Here is a 22,522-nt window from a genome sequence, read left to right as displayed (position 1 = left end):
AGAATTGGTGTTCCTGGTATGAAGTCTGAGGCAGGCTCAGTGATCTGCATGGAACACATCATCTCTTTGTGCCTTTTTCTGTGTATGTAAAGTAAGGGCATGCACCTGAGCATCACAGACCTAGGTGTTCTTTCTAAGTGACCTTACCTCTCCCTCTCTCTGTTCCTTCTATATAAAATTGGAAGGAGATTCAGTTTCATTCTAAAACCACTTATTCAGTGTAGTCTGTCCCAGGTGCTGGAGATTTAAAGACAAATAAGAAATGGTCCCTATTCTCTCGTGTATGGGCCAGGTAAGATTGCTTTTAAGATCTGGATTGCTTTTATTCTAGCTCTGACAATCTGTGATGCATTTGTCTCTCTCTCCCTTAGGGCACATTTAGGAAGATGCTCATAACTGGAACTTTAGTCTGTGGGCAACATACACTCATAGTGCTTTGTTTCTTTGGCTAGAAAGTAAAGCTGACACCTGACTGTTGCCTCTTCTGCTCAATGACTGTATTTGCTTCATGAAGCCAATAATACTTTGGAAACCACTTTGTACACTTTTGCTTTCATCCTGTGTCTCTGGAAGTAATTACTGCATTTGAAAGCCTAAACTGCTTTGAACATTTAAAGGCGGTTTGAACATTTAATCCTAGAGACCTGTTCTCCCCTCTCCCCCTTTCTGTTACCTCTTCACCTTTTCTTTTCTCTTACATTGAGACTCCTACTAGGAAGTGCTAAATGGTAATATATTTAGCAGTTTCTCTTGAAGCAATTACAAGAAAAGGGTTTGATATTTTCTGTTAAAGAATATTAAGAGGTAGATTTTATGTTAAATTATTACTTAGCACATTACTTTTTGTTTTTTTTTTTAAAGCAATTTTCCCCCAATACAAATGCCATACTAGTCTCTATGCCATTTTTGTTCATGAAGAAAAAACATTTGCACAATGCTTATTCATCCATGAATGCAGTTTATAGTTAAGCCACGTAATGCCTGGCGCTACTGTGCTGACAGGCACAGAATAAATAGTACAGATTTTGTTTCCTGAAGATTGATCATTTATAGATCAGTTGATAATTTTTTTCCAGGTTGCTTCTTACACTGATGATGAGAAATTTTTTACTTTTGTTGAAAGCTATGGATTTCAATAAACCTCTGTCAGGACTGCAGACCTAGCTACTCAATATCACTTTTTACCTTGAACATCTTTTCCAGAGAGATAGGAACTGATATTTGCCCCATTCTTAAAAATCATATAGCTGAAAATAGTAGGGGTGGGGGAAAAGGTTTTTGAGAGAAGGGGATTGTGGGTGACAACTTGTTAGTACAACAGTCTGTTGGCCTTGCATATTTTTTGGAAAACAGGGAGACTTTTTATGCCTATTTAATTTGTGTTTGATTATTTTTCAATGAATACTTTCATCATCAGCTTCCTTTTTGTGTTTAAAAATTATAGTGTTTCTTTTGTTATCAGGCATCCTAGTTTCCTCTCTTCACACCCTGTTCCACTTTTCTTGTTTTTATGTTTTATGAAATGTGAAATGTAAGTTGCCTTTGATAAGACTGTTGCCAACCTCTGATTTTATGGTTGTTGATAAATTATTTCCCACCATGATTTAAAAGAGTGTAATATAAAATTCTTACGTATGGTGCCTCTTTATATTCAACTTTGTTTTATAGAGAATTAGTTTATGTGTAATAGACATGAATAGATGTAAGTTTTACTTTAAAAATATATATTATTGATTTCAGAGAGGAAGGGAAAGGGGGAGAGAGATAGAAACATCAATGATGAGTATCATTGATTGGCTGCCTCCTGCACGCCCCCTACTGGGGATTGAGCCCGCAACCTGGGCATGTGCTTTTGACTGGAATTGAAACCAGGATCCTTTAGTCCAAAGGCTGATGATCTATTCACTGATCTAAACCAGCTAGGGCTGTAAGTTTTATTCTAATGATTCATATTCTACAATGTAGAAGAGAGGTATCTAGTGGGTTCAGAAATGGTTGATTTGAGAACTTCTGTGGGCTTCAATATTCTTGTCATAGTTGTTATATTAGTGGTGATAAATTTTTAAAATAGCTATGTTCTATTATTAATCACTCTGACCAAAAGACATATCTTGAATTCTCTGGATTGATATGCTTTCTAAATTTTATAGTAGACTTCCAGATAAGCATATTAAATGCAACAAAGTCTTTTTGTTATATTAGCATAATGTTAATTTTGTGTATTTTGGCAAAAGGCAGTTTTAGGAATAGTAACTTTATTGTCCACAATGATTGAAGGTGATAGTAGTATGAATCATCCTAAACCATTTATATTAGTTTCAGAATGTCTTTATAGATATACTTTTGAATATGAGATTGTTGACAATTTACTTAAAACAAAACACTGAAGTCCCACTGTGAGGTACTAACACAGGAGGGCCTGATGTCCACACATCTCAGTGCCAGCCCAAGAAAACTCTCCAATTCCTCCTGATGTGTTTGATTTCAAGATTCCCTGCCGCATGTGAAATAAGAATAAATACAGAATAGGGGTCAACAAGGCAAACAGTTAATGGGATGCCGTAGGGGTTTTCAAGAAACATAAAAGCAGGAATTGAAATGCCTACAGGTAATGTCTGTTGCTGTTAGTGCAGAGTAAACTTCACTTTTGAAGTAGCATTCTGTTTTGAAAACACCAGCTTCTATTTAACTTATCCCCCCCCTTAACTATGATAATGATCTTTCATGTTTTTTACAGGGGAGTATCTTTACCATTTAACTGCATTATTGAGTAGTTATTCCATGGTTTTCACAGAAAAGAGATGAGTGAAAATAATCTGACAAGAGTCTGCCAATCTAAATCTCAAATTGCTTTTTTTTTTGAGGGGGGAGCTAAAATCAGAAATTCTGAGGATTAATAGGTGATTAAGCTGTGTTCATAGATGGGTGCAAAATGAAGGTGAATTTTTAAATATTTTTATTTTTTATATGAAACTAGAGGCCTGGTGCACAAAAATTTGTGCACTCGGGGGGGAGGGTGGTCCCTCAGCCTGGCCTGTGCCCTCTCGCAGTCTGGGACCCCTCGGGTGATAACGCCCTGCTGGCTTAGGGCTGCTCCTGGGTGGCAGAGGGCGGCCCAATCCCTAGGTTCAGCCCCTGGTCGGGCTCAGAGCAGGGCCGATTGGGGAGCTGGGGCGCCGCCCCATGTCATGCACAGAGCAGGGTGGATTGGGAGGTTGTGATGCTACCCTCAGTCACGCTCAGGGTAGGGCCGATTGGGGGATTGGGGCACCGTCCCCTGTCATACTCAAGGCAGGGTTGATGGGGAGGTTGCGGCGCCACCCCCTGTCATGCACAGAGCAGGGCCAATCTGGGGGTTGGGGCACTACCCCCTTTCACTCACAGAGCAGGGCCCATCAGGGGGGTTGGGGCTCTGTACCCTGTCAGGCACAGAACAGGGCCCATCAGGGGGTTGGGGCGCCGCCTGCTATCACCGACAGAGCAGGGCCGATCGGCGGTTGGGGCGCTGCCACTGTCACACTCAGGGCAGGGCGATGGGGAGGTTATGGCTCTACCCCGTCACACACAGAGCAGGGCCCCTAGTGGGGGGGGGGTGGATTGGGGCGCCGCACCCTGTCACACACAGAGTCGCAGGGCGATCAGGGGGTTGGGGAGCTCCCCCCTATCAGGCACAGAGCAGGGCTGATCAGGGGGTTGGGGCGCCTTCCCCTGTCATGAACAGAGCAGGGTGGATAGGGAGGTTGTGGTCCCGCCCCCTGTCACACACAGAGCCGCAGGGCGATCAGGGGGTTTGGGCGCTGCCCCCTGTCACGTTTATCCCGGTGCCGGAAGGCCTCATGGCTCCTCTGATCCTGGTGCTGGGAGTCTTATTACCCTTTTACTATATAGGGTAGAGGCCTGGTGCACGGGTGGGTGCTGGCTGTTTGCCCTGTAGGGTGTCCTGGATCACGGTGGGGGTCCCCACTGGGGTGCCTGGCGAGCCTGGGTTAGGGGATGATGGCTGTTTGCAGCTGGTCACACACCCTTCAGTGTGGGGGTCCCCATTGGGGTTCCTGGCCAGTCTGGGTGAGGGGCTGAGGGTTGTTTTCAGGCTGGGGGTGACTGAAGCTCCCAACCGCTCCTTTTTTTCTTTTTTATTCTGGGCCAGCTTTAGCTTTGAGGCTTGGCTCCAGCTCTTAGGCCTCCGCTGCTGAAAGTATGTTTCTGGCCCTTGCTTACAATGTTGCGATTCTGCTGGCTGAAGCCCGGGACTAAAGCAGGTTTCTGGGGTTTTGTTTAGCTTCTATATTTGTTACATAGTTGCTTAGAGTTGCAGCTCAGAGGCCTGCAGCAGCAGGCAGGGAACGTTGGAGTCCTCCCTCACTGAAGCAAGCAAGCCTCATGTTAGTTTCAAGTTCCCTGGCTGCCGGCCGCCATCTTGGCTGGCAGTTAATTTGCATATTGCCCTGATTAGCCAATGGGAAGGGTAGCGGTCGTACGCCAATTATCATGTTTCTCTTTTATTAGATAGGATATTGCATTTGGTTTTTACCCTTATTTTCATGGGCTATATTATACTAGAGGCCCAGCACACGAAATTCGTACGCAGTTATGGTCCGTAGGCCTGGCCTGCGATCAGGGCCATCTTCCCCAGCTGCCCGCAGCCAGCCCTGCACCCGCAGTTCCCCATTTGCCATCGGTTGATCGGTGCCTGACATAGTGACTGGTCCAGCACTCGTTCTGGTCATTCTGCTGTTACGGTCAATTTGCACATCACCCTTTTATTATATAGGATTGTATTTTAAGTAAGAAAATGTTATTATATCCTGGTATATGATTTAAACTTGGTTTTTATTATTTATAATGTGCTGTTTTTCATTATTGGATGAAATTTTGTTTTTAACATTCCATTTTTCAAAGGCCACACACATAGACACACAAATCATACATACAAACACACACACACAAACACATGTATACAAAGAAATATACACACATATCTTTTTCTTCTCCACTTTTTTTAAGACAGATTGTCACCATTTTATTTATTGACTTAGGCTTTCTAAATCACCACTGAAAAATTGTATTTTTTTCTATGAAGGTAGTTTTTCTATAACCAAGGTGAGTTGTTGTCTGTTGGCAGTAATGTCCTAATTACATACAGTACTGTGACTATATCTGTGGATTTATGGGAGTATAGAAGTGGTTTGGTCAGGATGAAAATATGCATTTAAAAATAACTAGAAGTTTTTTTAAAAAAACAATTGAACTTTGAAACTTAGAAAATTCTTAACACTTATAAGGATGCATACCACTGACTTATCCCATTTTTGCTCCTACTGTCACAAATAAGACTATGAATTATGAATGATTTTTGTACAAGGTGTTCTTATATTGTGTTTTTGAGTCGAATATAACAGTTGTAAAATATTTGTGATGGTATTATTGTGTTATACCAAACTTTGAATACTGACTTAATGCATAACTACCTCTTTCCTCTATTTTTTAGTTGGGTGGAGAGTTTTGGACATGAGGGGCTTGGATTATTACTGGACATTTTGGAAAAACTGATTAGTAGCAAAATGTAAGTGTTGCTGATTATTTTCACTTAAGCTACATTTGCATGTCTGTTTATAATTCTAACAGTGATATCTTTTATGCCAATACAGACAAGAAACCATTGTTAAGAAGAATCAGCACAGAGTCATACAGTGTTTAAAGGCTTTGATGAATACACAGGTATTACATGATTAATCATAATGTATTCATTTTCCCCCAGTTCTTCTAGAATTCTTAAGAATTAGAGTTATGTGATAAAGAATTTACACCTAAGTGATGTGTTGATTTAATGTGCTGTTTAGTACACACTGGAAAAAGTACAGAATTGTTTGAAAAATCAGCTATCACCCAGCAGAAAAACTTGGGTATGAATGGACCTTCTTCTGGCACTTAACTCCTCATGTGTAGATTCATTTTCTCTCCTTTCTTTCCTCCCTCCCTCCTTCCCTTTCTATCCTTTTTGTTCTTCCCTATTCTTCACACCCATTCCCTCTACTCCCTCTACTCTCTCTCTCTCTTTTAATTTTCAGAACTGTAGCATTAATCAGTTTTGAAATCATGTATGATTATTAAATGTGGTCTACAGTAATATTTATTACCAAAAAATCAATTTGGAAAAACTTAATTTTTATAGTTTATGGATATACCTCTACAATGCAAGTAACAAAAGCAGATATACAGGTCCCAGAAATGGGGCAGTGATGCTTAATACAAGTACTATTCAGACGAAGAGTAATATGACAGGTCTGTAGAGTTTGCGTATTTAAAGTGAATAAATTAGAAGAGAGAAACACTTTAAGCTCTTTACTGAAGTTAGTATTTCTGAACAGTGTTTCATTTATACCAAGTATGTCAAACTCAAAGGCTAACACAGGCCAAATAAATTAGGGTTAAGTTTATGTGGGCCGCAAAAAAACCCCAAAACTTTCAATTTTTATAGAAAAATAGGTTTATTTTGATAGACACATGCTGAATACAAAGGGCTGAAATAAATGAATAATCGTTAACATAAAATAATAGAACATTTTAATAAAAATTAATATTTTTTTTCTTGAACATTAACTTACCAGACACTGAATAACACAAATAAACCTGTTTTTCCTGTTCTCTGAAAGTGAAATATTTCCTGTTGCGCACACCAAACAAGTCAGTACAAGACTAATGATGTGGCAATCGGCTGCTAAAATATTCGCTGCTGGTATTAGTGGAGAGAAATGTTGCGCCTGCATGTAAGGCACATAAGGGAAATGAATGCAACACGATTCTAGTGATCAGTCATTAGCGAACACTGTAGTTCATCATTAATAATGATGTATACAGGATATTGTAAAAATTAAGTTATGAAATTTTTATTAAGATGTTTCTTACATACTGTTATATTTGTTGGGCTGCAGAAATACTCCTTGTGGGCCGTAAGTTTGACATGCTTAATTTACACTGTTAATTGAAGAAATTTCTCTATCCCATGCTATATCTTTAGCTCCAGTATCTAAACACATTTTTACCTCAGGATGTGTAAGTAATGATAGTGGTTTTATTAGCTGGAGAGGAGATTGTACTTATGGTGGTATGATGATTTGTGGTTTATTGCAAAACTCTTTATATTTCTGATTAATTTTATTTTTAATATTTTGCCTTATGCTCATGTTTAGAATAAACCTTTAGAGGACTTTACACCTAAGTATTAAATTTAAATTATTAACATTTATTTTATATATTTTTTCCTAAATGTAGCAAATATTTATGTTTTCTAATTATTTTTATTTTACTGAATTATCTATGTATTTTTCGGCATTTCTGAAGCTAAGTTTTCTATTTTTAACCAATGAAATATTTTCCTCCTCTCTTCCCCCTTATAATAAGATTTTCAAGGGACATAGCAATCACAAGTCTTTTTTTTTATTCTTTGAGAAGTAGGTTTTAGATATTTTGTAAAATATGTTGTAAGAATAAATGAATAAAAGAATCAGAAACAGCAGGAAGAGGGCTTTTCCCAGTGTGAGTACATAGTAGTGCTTTACGGGCTCCTTTTAAAGTAAAAATATAGAAATTGAAGATTTCACTAGTACTGGAAAGTCTGAGAGTAGAGAAAATCCAGAAACCCTTTTTAAAACAGAGGGGTAGGTACATCATAATTTGAATTTGAGAAGTGTATCATGCTTAAAGTGAGATGGCATATTGAAGACAGTGTTTCTACTTGATGTGAAAATGAATTAGAGAAGAATTAAAGTTTGCATTTATATTCTAGTGAGTATAATGTAACTTCTTAAAATAACATTGTATTGCTTAGAGTTTGTATATGTGGAGCTGAAATATATTGCTATTTGTATTTATTGATAGCACTTGTGCTAATAAGAATGAAAAGTTAAGTTACTGACACTTAGAATTAGTATTATATATATTGTCTAAAATTTTTGATAAAGGTTTTTATTTTTTTCCAAGCCCTGTTGGTAATTTTCTCTGTACCTCACTGAGCAGTCTTTGTAAGAGGTCCCTGAATGATGATCATTGTATTTTTTAGGAGGCAAAAATGTGGTACCTTATTTTGTACTAGTAATTGTGTATATAATTAATAAGCAAATTTGATAATATCATATGAAAGTGAATTTCTTATAACACTAAATTGGACTAACATATACATATTTAATATTTTTATTGATTTCAGAGAGGAAAGGAGAGGGAGAGAGAGATATAAACATATAAACATCAATGATGAGAGAGAACTATTGATTGGCTTCTTTCTGCACGCCCCCTACTGGGGATCTAGCCCACAACCCGGACATGTGCCCTTGACCGAAATCTAATCCAGGATCCTTCAGTCTGCAGTACAGTGCTCTATCCACTGAGCCAAACCAGTGAGGGCATGGACTAACTAATATTTTTAAATGGAAAAAGATTGTGAATATTAGGAAGAAAATAAAAGTTAATTTATTTAAAAAGGTAATAAGAAGAGTGGCTTCTTCTGGTCAGTTAAATTTTGGTGTGTGGCTTTGAGTTGTACGCCCCTACCAAGGGTGCTTTACTACTGAAGCCAGCCCAATCCTCACAATGTCTGTGCCACTGGGATTAACTCACTGGTGTGTGGGTGGGGAGGGGTAGGGGAGTTGTTCTGCACCAGTATACATGTAGTGTTGGGCATTCTGTACAAGAGGTATTGACCTTCCCCTACCCAACACTTCTTCGTTGGCCTGAGATTCCATCTATTAGGTAATAATAGGCCTCGTGTAGAATGCAAGTGGAACCTGTTAGAACCCACAGATTTTCATATAATCCAGAGTGGGTCTTTGACATTCAGTGGAGAGACATCCTTAGATCATCCACAATTTGTCTCCACCTCTCTAACCTTATAATAATCTTCATTTAATGCACTTTCCATGCCAGCACTGGTGAGTTGACTATTTCTCTCACAGACTAGAGTCAACATTTTTTGTTTTTCTTTGCTTAGTGTTTTAAGTAATTGAATGAGAGTAATTTTACACAAGGGGCAGTAATTCTATCTTTAGTTCTAGATACTGAATAGTTATAATCTGGCCTCATTCCAGACTTAAAGTGATAACTACACATTTTTACATTAGCAAAAATCAGAGAATAGCGCCTGTGATGGAGCTTTGGGCATCACAGTATAGTGATTACAACTATGAGATCAGAGAACACTCCTACCCTTCTATGTGATGGTTTAGGGCTTGACAGTGAAGGTAGGTAGTATAACTTGGAAGAAATCAGTATGAAAATTCTTTGTTTGGTTGGGGGAGCCACAGGATTATCTTTCCAGAAGGTCAGGCACTGGCTAAGGATAACCAGGTGGGTGGGAAATGAGGGGGAAATGCCGGTGGCAAGCTTTTCTCAATCCTTAGGCTTCTTAGGACAGAACCAGTCCCATGGTTCTTGGTAATCCTTGACTGATTGACTTTTTGAATTGGATCTAAGTGGTACTTTATAAGCCTCTGACAGTTTTCTGGAATGATTATCAAGGCATATTATGTAGTCTCTGGCCCCTATGCCTGCCTTTTTATTCTTTTCTTATAGGTATGAAACAGACATGGCATCACAAAAGTGAGCATTTCCTGTCCATTCTAGTTATTTCTGTAAACTTCTCTTTATCATCAACAAGGCAGAGAAGTCTTCTTAAAAAATATACTTTTATTGATTTTAGAAAGAGAAGAAGGGTAAGGGATAGAGAAATAGAAACATCAATGAGAGATAAACATTGATTGGCTGCCTCTTGCACACCCCTTATCAGGGATTGAGCCCCAAACCCAGGCATGTGCCCTCACCGGCAGTTGAACTAGTGACCTCTTGGTTCATGGGTTGACTCTTCCCAACTGAGCCACAATGGCCGGGCAAGACTGAAAAGTCTTTCCCAAAATCATATGCTGGTGCTTTTTATCCTTTTGTTTGTCCTTCCTCCTTTATACCTGTGTTCCCTAAATAGTAGTGTAAGGCAAATGCAGTATTTTAGCATAGGGTGAAGGTTTCTTTATATAAATGACATTTACAGTAGGAAAGTTATAACTGAAGTTTCATAACACTCAAAACATTTAGTCTAAGCTTGTTATAGATTCAACCTTTATATTTATATCTTGTACTAATTTTGAGTGTGAGCCATAGTTCATAGGTTTATAATTGGGATAAGGCCCTTTTTAATTCTTAAGAGTAACTAATCAACCAATTTCTTACTCTTGAGAGCAGTGGTTCTCAACTTTCCTAATGCTGTGACCCTTTAATACAGTTCCTCATGTTGTGGTGACCCCCAATTTCATTGTTACAAATTGAACATAATTAAAGCATAGTGATTAATCACAAAAACAATATGTAATTATATATGTGTGTTCCGATGGTCTTAGGCGACCCCTGTGAAAGGGTAGTTTGACCCCCAAAGGGTCGCGACCCACAGGTTGAGAACCACTGCTTTAGAGGATCCACTGGGATGCATGGTAGATAAATAGCATTGTTTTATTGATTCTCTTCATTCTTTATGGTTTAATATTTTTCTTCCATAGATTGTAAAGGGGCCTTAAGAGATGTATACATCATTAAGTCAAAACATTAAGTCATTAACATAACTTCTTATCTTCTAATTGGATTTGACATCTTGGCAGTAGCAATCAAACTTAATCCTTATCCCAAATCATCCCATTTTTATAATGTGTTTACAACTACAGTGTTTTTCTGATGATACAATATTATTTCGATCAGAATACATATGTTCTTTATGGCAGTTTCTATATGGTATGTGCCCACATCATCCTTCAGCTTTTGCCTGTTTATGAACTAGGGGCTACTCTCTGGGCCAGCCATGGGCAAACTATGGCCCGTGGGCCGGATCTGGCCCGTTTGAAATGAATAAAACTAAAAAACAAAAAGGCCGTACCCTTTTATGTAATGATGTTTACTTTGAATTTATATTAGTTCACACAAACACTCCATCCATGCTTTTGTTCCGGCCCTCCAGTCCAGTTTAAGAACCCATTGTGGCCCTCCAGTCAAAAAGTTTGCCCACCCCTGCTCTGGGCCTACACCAGTGGTTGGCAAACTCATTAGTCAACAGAGCCAAATATCAATAGTACGACGATTGAAATTTCTTTTGAAAGCCAAATTTTTAAAACTTAAACTATATAGGTAGGCACATTGTTATTAACTTAATTAGGGTATGCCTGCGCCATGTCTCCTGTTGCCCGACCGACCAACACCCCCCACTTCTTCTAACGCCACTTCTTCAAAATAGACTCGCCCAGGCCGAAAACCCACTTCTGTGCATGGGCCATGAAGTTTCAATTGCACTGTATGTGCACACCCACAGGTGGTATTTTGTGGAAGAGCCACACTCAAGGGGCCAAAGAGCCGCATGTGGCTCGCTAGCTGTGGTTTGCCAACCACTTGCCTACACTGTATAATGTGGTTGCTATATGTATGTGGCTAGTCTGAGCTGAGATGTGTTATAAGTGGAAAATGCATACTAGACTTTGATTACTCAGGGAGAAAAAAGTAAAATGTCTCATCAGTGAATGTTTTATTTTGATTATATGTTGAAATGATAACATTTTGGATATATTGAAATAGTTCTATTAAAACTAGTTTGATTTTTTGCTTGTAAATTTTACATTACACATGCAGTTCACAGTATATTTCTCTGGGCCATTGTGCATGTATTTGTGGTCATATATCGCTTACTGATCTTCCATCTCATGAAGGATCCTTATGGCCTTAGTATCTACTTCGGTATCTGACTCTTCATTATGTGTCTCTGTTGGGAAATCTCCTGCATTTTAGTATGCTTCTCTCTTTTTCTAGTGGTCACTTATCCATATTAATAATTATCAGTCATTGTTGTTATAAAATCACCTTTGAGTGGTTTTCTGGATTTGGTTGATTCTCATAGTTCTTGATGTAAAGTGTATGTTTCTATGAATTCTTTTAGGATGTTATACATTATTTAGTGTATACATTCTTTACTAAGTATAAAAATATATTATCTTATAAACATTTTTTAATAACTACTTTTTCTTCAGAACACTATTTTATGAAACTGACTGTTAACATTTAACCTCTTATTTCCACAATGTTCTAGTATGGTTTAGAAAGAATTATGAGTGAAGAGCGGAGTCTGTCTTTACTGGCCAGGGCCATCGATCCCCAGCAGCCCAGCGTGATGACAGACGTGGTGAAGCTCCTCTCCGCAGTGTGCATCGTGGGGGAGGAGAGCATGTGAGTCTTCTCAGCTCATTTTTCTTCTCATGCAATGACTTAATACAATGGGAGTTACTTAATGTTTTCATTATCGATTGCATTTTAGTCTAGAATTTAAGGAAATAAAGTATACCTAAGCAACTGATTTAGATTCATATAGACTGAAAAACTGACGACTTCATCTTATTTATTTTAAACTGGTGTGAACTCAAACCCTAAATAAAAATTCTAAGTGAAGACTTTGAAAAATATACTAATGAGTTCTGCTTTGTATGTGATTTTTTTCCAGATAGAATTAATTCAAAGTGTAGGTCATGTATATACCCTTGTAAAAGCAAATATAGTATTTGAAAGTCTGTATGTAAGGCAGATTTAGAAAGTTATATAAAGAAGTGTATTTTACTGGTTGAGGATATTGTATTTTACTAGCTTTCGACCATAAAATATATGCTAAAGTTTTTAAATACATTCTTCACAGGAGGGGTGGGAGTAGGGAGGAAGGGTCAGTGGGGAGAAAAAGGGGGACAACTATAATACTTTCAACAATAAAGATAAATTAAAAAAATACATTATTCACATCTTAGGGCTGTAACTAAAAGACCATTACATACATATTAAAAGATAATTATTAAAGATGAACTATTTTTATAAAGAAGATTGGCAGTTCTTATTACAAGGAAGCATTTAAAAATGTTTGAAATTTTTTTTTAAAAAAGAGTAAAGCTATAAAAACCAAACATCCAAAAGAACAAGCAAATAGCCCTCTCATTTTTGGGTAGGCAGAGCCCTGTGAGTGGCATCTCCTGCACACATTTGAATATTGTCCTTGTGATCCTGCTGTGACTGGTGACTGTTGAACCACTCAATTTGGACCTAGTTGGAGAGTCCACAGGCAGCACTCAGCCCTGCCCCTCTGCCCCATATGCAACTATAGAGAGTCAATGGATGAGACTGTCTACTGCAGTCCCTGCATGCAAAGCCAGGCGTACAGCCTCAACACTTTCCATTTTCCATTTCCCATTTCAAAAAGGCCATACTAATTTTGGTGTAGGAACCTGAGAGCAAACTTAATGGTTATTTATTTTATTATTTACTTATTTTTTTAATGTGGTGACATTGGTTAATAAAATTATGTAGGTTTCAGGGGTACAATTCTATAATGCGTCATTCGTACATTGTATTGTATGTTTACCACCCCAATTCAAGTTTCCTGCCAGACTGAATTTAATGTTGACATGTAAGGTACGGTACTTCCTGTGCTCCCTGTCTCCCTTCTTGTCCCTCCTCTTCTTTCTGCATCTTCCTCCTTCCTATGCTTCCCTCCTTCCTCTGTCCTTCTCTCACTCTTTCTTTTTCTTCTCTTTCCTTTCTCTTTTCCTTTATCCCTTACTTCTTCCCTTTTCTCTTCTTTTCCTCTCCTTTCCTCTCCTTTTTCTTTCTTTATCCCTTGTTTTCTCTCATATTCTCCTTCCTCTTTTCCTAGCTCCATATTATTTTTATTATTTTTATTTCAGAATAGGACTCAAAATGATGTAAATAACTCTTAGGACTACATGTCTATGTCCACAAACTATGAAACTCTGTGACTTTCTACAGTATGCCAGGTCCTATTAGCACAGCTATTTTTTAAAGGAGGAGCAAGTATATTTCTTGCAGCACTTATTTTTTATATTTGACTATTATTTCTTACCACTGTATATTTTTGGCTACCAGACCTTCAGTTATTACATTTGAGAGGAAGTAGAGTGTACTGGTTAAAAGCACTTATATGGTGCTTACTATATAGACTATATCGTTTTAGATCTTTGCATAACCATTTAGTGGATGTGAGACAAATTGCTTAACTTTTTCAGCCTCTGTAGAATTATATACATTAAAATGAGTTGTTATTTGTAAACTGGTTCAAAAGTGCCTGATGTATAGTAAGCACTATATAAATGCTTGATGAATAAACATCATCATAGGATTATTATGAGGAATAAATGGATCAAAATAACATGCTTGGAGCTTGATACATGCTATTTAAATTGCTGATACATACTGTGTAAGCCATTTAAAAAATGTTATTTACTGCCTGGAAGTAGTGACTTCAGAGTTTGTTAAATTAAGCAATGAAGCTATGGCATTTGGGTTATTTGTTGCTTGCAATTTAATTCGTAAATCCAAAATTTCCAATAGCCTTGAAGATGTTTTAGAAGCTTTAACGTCAGCTGGAGAAGAAAGAAGAATCGACAGGTTTTCTTCTATTGTGGAAGGTCTTCGGCACAATTCAGTTCAACTGCAAGTAGGTTTCATGTGTATCATACACATTTATTTGGAACTGTTTTCTGACTTTTGTATTGAACACTATAATATGAAATCTTGCATGCCATATACTATTTTATAGCATTTTTAAGAAGTGTATAGAATTTTAATTCTATATCATAATTTTTCTTACAGATGCAACTTGGTATACATCTGCAGTTATTTCCATAGGTTACTTTCCTAGAAGTTGACTTACTTGGTTTCTCTGTAAACTATATAATTATAGTCCCACAAATTGTTTATTCTATGTTAGTCTCATTCGTTTATTACTATGATTTTGAAGAGATTTTTGCAATTTCTCATTATGGCTCCTCATTGTATTAGTTCTTTATTTCTGAAAAGTTGAGAGTTAACGTGAGTAATAATTTGGTGCAATGTATACTTATTTAGATTTCCAAAATTATTTAAGTGCTCCCCAAAAGTCAATTTAGAATCAAACATTATAGTATCCAAGTTGCATGCTAATATTCATTTAATTTCTCCTTAAGCAAAGAAAAATGATGAGTTTTTATACCTGTAATTATTGTTATAATCATTGCTAATCAAGTGTGAGTATATTTAAGGCAATATTGATAAAAAATATTTATGGCAAAAAATCAGAATATGTTAGGAACTGTAAAATTAAGTTTATTATGACATTTTTGATGATGGTATTTGCGCCGATGACATTTCTGATGGCAGTGCTTTTGAAGAATCCTGTTGTGGTTTGTTTCTTCGGGCATTAGGCAGGCATGGAAATGTGCTGTGGTCCCTGTTACAGAGGTCCGTTAATGGGGCCTCTGGGAAATGCCCCTCTTACTTACCTGGGCTAATTGGAGGGCCTATAAGTGAGGATCTGGGATGTGTCATCCACCTCGGACACAGGCCCTGCTCTCTCACTTGCCTGGTGTGTGAGGGGCTTTTAATTGATACATCATTACTCTCTTTTCCCTTGTTTGTTTTCTTTCTTTCTTTCTTTCTTTCTTTCTTTCTTTCTTTCTTTCTTTCTTTCTTTCTTTCTTTCTTTCTTTCTTTCCTTTTCTTTTCTTTTCTCTTTTCTTTTCTTTTCTTTTCTTTTCTTTCTTTTCTTTTCCTTTCTTTTCTTTTCTTTTCTTTTCTTTTCTTTTCTTTTCTTTTCTTTTCTTTTCTTTTCTTTTCTTTTCTTTTCTTTTCTTTTCTTTTCTTTTCTTTTCTTTTTTCTTTCTTTTCTTTCACCTGTCCCCATGCTTCCTCTTCACCACAAGTCTAATGCATAAACCAAAAGAAACTTCATAAGGAAAAACTAAAGGATTACTTTATGTGAACTTTCCTCCAGTACTCATTTATTTTTTTCCATATATAATATTTGTGCAAATATCAATAGAATATTAGATTAATATTGGTTATTTATGCACTACATTAGAGATCATGTCTAATTTAAAAAAATCTCATTTGTGAAATGTAACTCTCACATGTAAACTTTATATACTTTTTGCATCTAGTCACACACACAGTATAGAAATGGGAGATGTAGTGTATTGAGATCAAAGGAATAGACTTCTGAGTCACGCAGGCGTGAATTTTAAGTCCCAGCTCTTCACATCCTAGCTGTGTGACTCTGGTTCACTTCCTAAGCCTCTTTTATAGCTCAGCTTTCTCAGTTGTAAGATGGAGATAATATTAATACCTAGTTCATTGTTGATGCAAGGATTACATAGGATAATGTATTTAAAATGCTTAGTGCAGTGCTCGGTTCTTTTGCAGAATTGTTGAGTTAAAAGCCAGCTTTAGAGAGTAATTTTGTTAAATTAAACAAAGTCAGTGGAGAGTGGAGATTGAAAGTGATCTTCTTTTTTTTTTTTTTCAGGAAAATTACCAGTGTTGATATTAAAATTGGTATTTAACTATACAACCCAGTAATTACACTCTTGAATATTTATCCCACATTTATGAAAATTTATGTTTTCACAAAAAGCTGTACACAAATTTTTGTGGCATCTGATTTGTCATAGCCCCCAAACTGGAAATAACCCAGATGTCCTTGAACAGGTGATTGGTTAAACAATGGTACAGTCATTCCATAGAATAGTACTCAGAAACAAAAAGGAGTGAACCATTGATATATCCAATTTGCATGATCTCCAAAGAATTACCCTGATTGAAAAATGCCAATTCTAAAGGTTTACACATTCTGTGATTCCTTTTATATGACATTTTTCAAATAACTAAGTTATAGAGATGGAGACAGTTTAATAGCTGCCAAAGGTTTGGGATGGGGTCTGAGAAAGTGTTGAGTGTGACCACAGGTAAGTAGCAGGAGGGAGTCTTGTATCATTGAAACAGTTGTGTGTCTTGATTGTGGTAATGGTTATATAAATGTACCCATGTGATAAAATTTCATAGAACTGCACATAAGCATAAAGCTGGTGTAATCTGAATAAGCTCTGTGGATTGTACCAATTTCAACTTCCTGGTTTTGATATCCTATATAATAGAGTGTAGTATGCAAATTGTCCTCTCCACTGAGAGTTGTCCAGGAGTTTGACCAATGGGCGGGGCCGGCTGGGGGAAGGGAGGGAGGCCCCAACTGTGGGAGGTGACCGGGGAAAGGGAAGGAGTACCTGGCTGGCAGCTGGCAGCTGCTAGGGACCCTACCAGTGCATGAATTTTGTGCACTGGGCCTCTAGTTGTACTATAATACAGATGTTACCAAGACTTGAAGAAATTTAAAATAAATAATTTGTCTAAAGACTTGATATGGTTTTGAAGTGATTTCTTTTTTTAAATAGCCTTATTCTGATGAAATTCACATTATATAATTTACCCACTACGATTTAGTGTTTTTATGATTATTCACAGAGTTGTGCAACCTTCATCACAATTTTAGGCCATTTTCTTCATCCCCAAAAGAAACTCCTCATCCCTTACCCATCATCCTGCATTACCCCTGTTCTCCCAATCATTAATATACTATCTCTATAGATTTTCATATTCTGGACATGTGGTATAAATGAAATCATACAATTTCTAGTCCTTTGTGACTGGCTTCATGTTCATAACATGTATCAGAATTTCATTTTTTATTGCAAATAATATTCTATTGTGTAGATGTGTACTGCATTTTGTTTTTCATTTGTCACTTGGTGGACATTTGAGTTGTTTCTACTTTTTAACTATTATGAAAAATGCAGCTACGGATATGTGTGGAGAAAATTTTTTTAATGACTGCTTATTTGCCATATTTAGTGTAAGGAGATAAGGGTGGAAAAGAGTAGGACTAGTTGTAATTATATTTTCTTTTATGGTTAGACGTGTTCTTATTGTTTTGATGCCCTGTAAACATTAAAATAAATTTCTTGATACTGTACTTAAAGTTTGATTTTCATTGAGAAATGAAAGGTCATTGTAGCATCACTTAAATTCATTTCTTTCTCAAATTTTGGATAAGTTCAGGTTAAATTTGCATGCTCTTGATTAAGAATATTGACAGTGGAAAACAATAGTTATTTCTTACCATTTGGATGTGGGGTTTTACTCTCTCATTGAGGTTTCTCATTATTATGAAGCCTAATGTTTGGAATAGCTAGGAGGTGGCAAGCTTAAGTTAAAAGAGGTCCCATTTTCTAGATAGCTAACTTGGGGAGGCGGGAGTGAGTAGATTCTGTTTTCTAGGATTGCTGATTGTGCTCTATTATGTTTAAAATGATGAAGCAACATTTTAATAATATCTAAAAATAATTTCCTTTTTGGTACTTCTAAAGTTTCTACAATATAAAGTATATTTTAAAATTAGCCTGGTTATCAGTTTTCCCATAAAGCTATTTCTCTGAGTACCCATTTTACTTTATTAGGTCTATAATTTTCATTTATTAAAATGTACTAGTTTGAATGATATTAGCAGATTACCAAATTAAAATGAAAAGTTATTTGTCACTGAATGAAATAGAGCCCAATTGTTTGCTTTTAAATTGGAGGAAATGGGTGGTAATAAAAGAAAAAAATCATTATTCTTGCAAAGTATATTTATAACAAAGTACTTTTTAAAGGAGGATTGTTAGATTTTCTTGAGTCTGATAATAATGAAGATAATTTGACTGTTATGATTCTGATAGAATGAACATACTTGTACTGCCCTGCAGTGGTTCCTTCCCCTCCCCCCCCAATAGTTAATAAAAAAGTGAAAAACTGAGTAACAGAAGTAATTTAAAATTAATTTTAGGCTTTAGAGTGCCTTACTATCAGGAAAAACATACAAATGCAAATATTGGAGTTAAAATAAATGTACATTATTCTTTTTTCAAGTGTATCAAATGAGATTTTCAGCTTAAATTAACATAATGTACTCTAGGTGATACAAGCAGGAAATGGTACTGGGTATCTTATAGAATTTCTGGCAGGCTCTGGTAACCATGTGTGGGAAGTATAAAACCAGAGTAATGCCAGACCACACCTAGGGATGTTCTAATGAAACATCACTTGCAACATTTCTACTCTGGTTAGCACCTGAGACACTAGGATAGACAGTGGAGAACTAAGCCTTCCTTCACAGGGTCCTGTCTTCATACATGTCATTTCCCTCTCATGTTGGCCAGGTCTCTTTTAATAGAAAAGGGTTGGAATAAGTGTAGGTGAACCAGTCTTTAGTTTCTGCTACATTTTGATTTTATCTGTTATTTTCATTTCTTTCTTCTCTTCTCTTTTTAGAGCCATACTTCGCTAGGGTATAAAAAGCATTATCTAGGTTTTAAAGTTTGTTGGAACCTTTGCTGTTGTCACAAGGCTGGTTGAATTGCAGTAGATTTTTGTCAAGAAATGAACCAAGTGTGGGAATTCTAGAGTTTTTTAAGTGGGTGTTAGGCTTTCCTTCTGTGTCTATGTCATCAGGCCACATATACAGCCTGCTGCACCTTTCCTTTCCTATGATTTTTTCCTGAACTAGTCACCCTGAACATGTAGCTGGGCAGTGTAAAGAATATGCAGTTTTATACCACTTGTAAACTAACAAGTTAGCCTACCACAGTTTTATAGATGTTGTCGGAAGATACACACACAAAAAGACTTTATTATCATAGCGGTAGCATTAGCTTGAATATGAGCTTTGCATCAGCCCGTTTCTGAGAAAAGCCATGAGCTTAGGGAATACAATTCTAATATCATGGGCAGCAGTCACTCTAATTTATAGAGGCTGCAATGAAATCTGTTTAGTTTGTCTCCTAAAGTATTAATTAAAGTGCTGGTCAGCAGGACTCCAAGCAGCACATTGAGGCCGACATGCAATATTGACCTCAGCAAGCCTTCCAGGTCCCAGATCCTGTCAGCTGAACAAATTCTGTAGACCATCCAGCTCTGCTTTAGAACACCAGGAGGTTTTCTTAATTTTCCCTATTGATCTTTCCACTTGGCCTGAGATATTAATTCAGGTACAGAATGATGTATCGCTGATTACATGGACTTCCCCTTGTTCAATCAAGAGGAAGTCTACGGCAGTTCTTTTATCCATAACAATCTGGCCGGTGAGTTAATGCTGATCTGAGTGCCTTCCAGGGCTGCTGTGGTGTCATTGATCATTTCAGCTAAAATCAGGGACACGTTTTTTTCTTTTTAAATCCTCACCCAAGGATATTTTTCCCATTGATTTTCAGACGGAGTGGAAGGGAATGAGGAGGAGATTGGGGTGGGAGGGGAGAGAGAGAAATATTGACACAAGAGAGACACAGCGAATGGTTGCCTTCTGTGGGCCCCAAAGGAGGCTGGGATTGAACCCAAGACCCCCTCCGTCTAACCACTGAGCAAACCACCTAGGGCCAAGGACACATTTCTTTCCACCTTTTCTAATTGGGTGACTCTCATGAATAATGCCTGCAGGGTGCACATAAAAATAGTGATCAGTTTTCTCTCCAGGAGGCTTCCCAGAGTAGTCAAGGATAGCCTCAGTTTGGAGAGGTCTTTATAGTTGTCAGAGGGCTACCTGGTATACTAGTAGTGTTTCTTTAAACACTTGAGCATCTCTTATGACCACCCCTAAGGTGCAAGTCACAGTGATTTTGGAGAAAGAGGCAAGTTAATGTCGTCTTCCCTGTATGGTGTACATAGTGTTTCTGGAAGGAAAATGTTGTTTATAGTTGTTGGGGGTCCCCCTGAATTGGGACCTTTAAATGTTGGGGAGCTATGGGTGACAGTACTTTCAATATGGCCTCCCAGCTGGCTGATAAACTTTAGGATTCTCAGATTTGGAAATAACTGAGTCCAGTTTTTGGCTTTGGAGGGTCTTTCTGAAGACATGGCAGAAATGGCAGGTTGTGCTATAGGAGAGGATTTAAAAAAGATATATTTTTATTGATTTCAGAGAGAGGAAGGGAGAGGAATAGAGAAACAGAAACATCAATGATGCCAGAGCATCATTGATTGGCTGCCTCTTGTATGCCCCCTACTGGGGATTGAGCCTGCAACCTGGGCATATGCCCTGGCTGGGAATCTAACTGTGACGTTCTGGTTTATGGGTCAATGCTCAATCACTGAGCCATACCAGCCAGGCCTAGGAGAGGATTTATGAGTTTTGAGAACCCACATCTTTTACAATGGGGTAAGTATGCCTGCCATTTGCTCCAAGAAGACATCGTGTTTATCATACTAGACAGAGAAGCATGAGTGCCCTCTGCTCTGGGGAGAAAACATGCCTCTATGTTCCGAGGTTACTGGCTATACAAACATCCTTAAGAAGATCCTCCAGAAGAAAGACCATTAATGCCTCTACTTAGAATACATGTAGAAGTGTAAGAGACCTAGAGAATTGTCTTAGAACAGTAGTGGACCACTAAATCTCCTCTTGTCATCTTCTTGACTTCTCTTTCAATCTGATACTCCTGGTGCTTCAATACGCTCATTGTACCTTGAGGTAGATGAAATGAAATGAAACTTCATTAATTTTGGTTGATGTAATGCTATGTAGTATTTTCCCTACATTAATTACTAACTAAAGGGGAATATGTTTTGTAAAGCTTCTTAATCAGAGGTGAGATGAATTAGTTATGTCAGAGAACAAACATGAGTAAGGGAAGAGATGGAGAATTTGTTTTAGAGGGCAAACTTATTATTCTCTTCTCTTGATGCTTTGTGAACCTGTAGCAGCTTTAGCTTCTGAGCTTGCTCACTTAAATTATACTTAAACTAGAGGCCTGGTGCACGAAATTCATATACGGTATGGTCCCTAGGCCTGGCTGGTGAGTGAAGTGTGACTGTCTGGCATGAAAGGGCAGGTCCCAGCTGACCTCTGAGCCCTTGGCAGCACCTGGGCCCCCAGATCCCCACTTGCCCCCCTCTGCCTGAGTCATGGTGCCTGAGTCGCCATGCAGAGATGTGGTGAGCACGGCTAGACACTGTGGGCCAGGGTGCAGCATGGGCCTCTGGGTCACCCAGTGGCGCCGCATGGAAGCCGGACGGGCAGCACGCTCTCTCCCAATGGGCTTCGGCAGACCAGCTGCTGTGCGAACCCATGGTGAGCCTGACTGGTCCCTGCGGTCTCGGAAGCCCATTGGGGCCGGCAGCACCTTCACTGCTGCCTTCTGCCAGTGCCTTGTCACTGACGCCCACCATGTTCTGCGCCGCCCCCTGGTGGTCAGTGCACGTCATAGCGAGCTCCCCTGTATCAGGTACAGAGCAGGGCTGATCAGGAGGTTGAGGCGCCTTCCCCTGTCAGGAACAGAGCAGGGCCGATAGGGAGGTTTTGGCCCCGCCCCCTGTCACACACAGAGCCGCAGGGCGATTAGGGGGTTTGGGCGCTGCCCCCTGTCACGCTGATCCCGGTGCCGGGAGGCCTCTCGGCTCTGCTGATCCTGGTGCTGGGAGGCATATTACCCTTTTACTATATAGGGTAGAGGCCTGGTGCACGGGTGGGGGCCGGCTGGTTTGCCCTGAAGGGTGTCCTGGATCAGGGTGGGGGTCACCACTGGGGTGCCTGGCCAGCCTGGATGAGGGGATGATGGCTGTTTGCAGCTGGTCACACACCCTTCAGGGTGGGGGTCCCCACTGGGGTGCC

General features: G+C 38.4%; 1 protein-coding gene across 2 annotated transcripts in view; it reads left to right on the top strand.

Annotated features, from left to right (window-relative positions):
* The window catches only part of DIAPH3 (diaphanous related formin 3), a 565,715-nt gene that overhangs the window by 157,182 nt on the left and 386,011 nt on the right, over positions 1 to 22,522 (top strand). For both annotated transcript variants that reach the window (XM_059684797.1, XM_059684796.1), the window contains 4 exons: positions 5,489 to 5,563; positions 5,649 to 5,718; positions 12,107 to 12,243; positions 14,404 to 14,513. In XM_059684797.1, coding sequence (XP_059540780.1) covers positions 5,489 to 5,563; positions 5,649 to 5,718; positions 12,107 to 12,243; positions 14,404 to 14,513 — 392 coding nt within the window. The remainder of the gene's footprint in view (positions 1 to 5,488; positions 5,564 to 5,648; positions 5,719 to 12,106; positions 12,244 to 14,403; positions 14,514 to 22,522) is intronic.

Source organism: Myotis daubentonii, chromosome 2 (genome assembly GCF_963259705.1).
Source record: "Myotis daubentonii chromosome 2, mMyoDau2.1, whole genome shotgun sequence".
Lineage (NCBI taxonomy): Eukaryota > Metazoa > Chordata > Mammalia > Chiroptera > Vespertilionidae > Myotis > Myotis daubentonii.
Note: the sequence above shows the minus strand (reverse complement) of the source record. Positions and strands in the feature narration are given on the sequence as shown.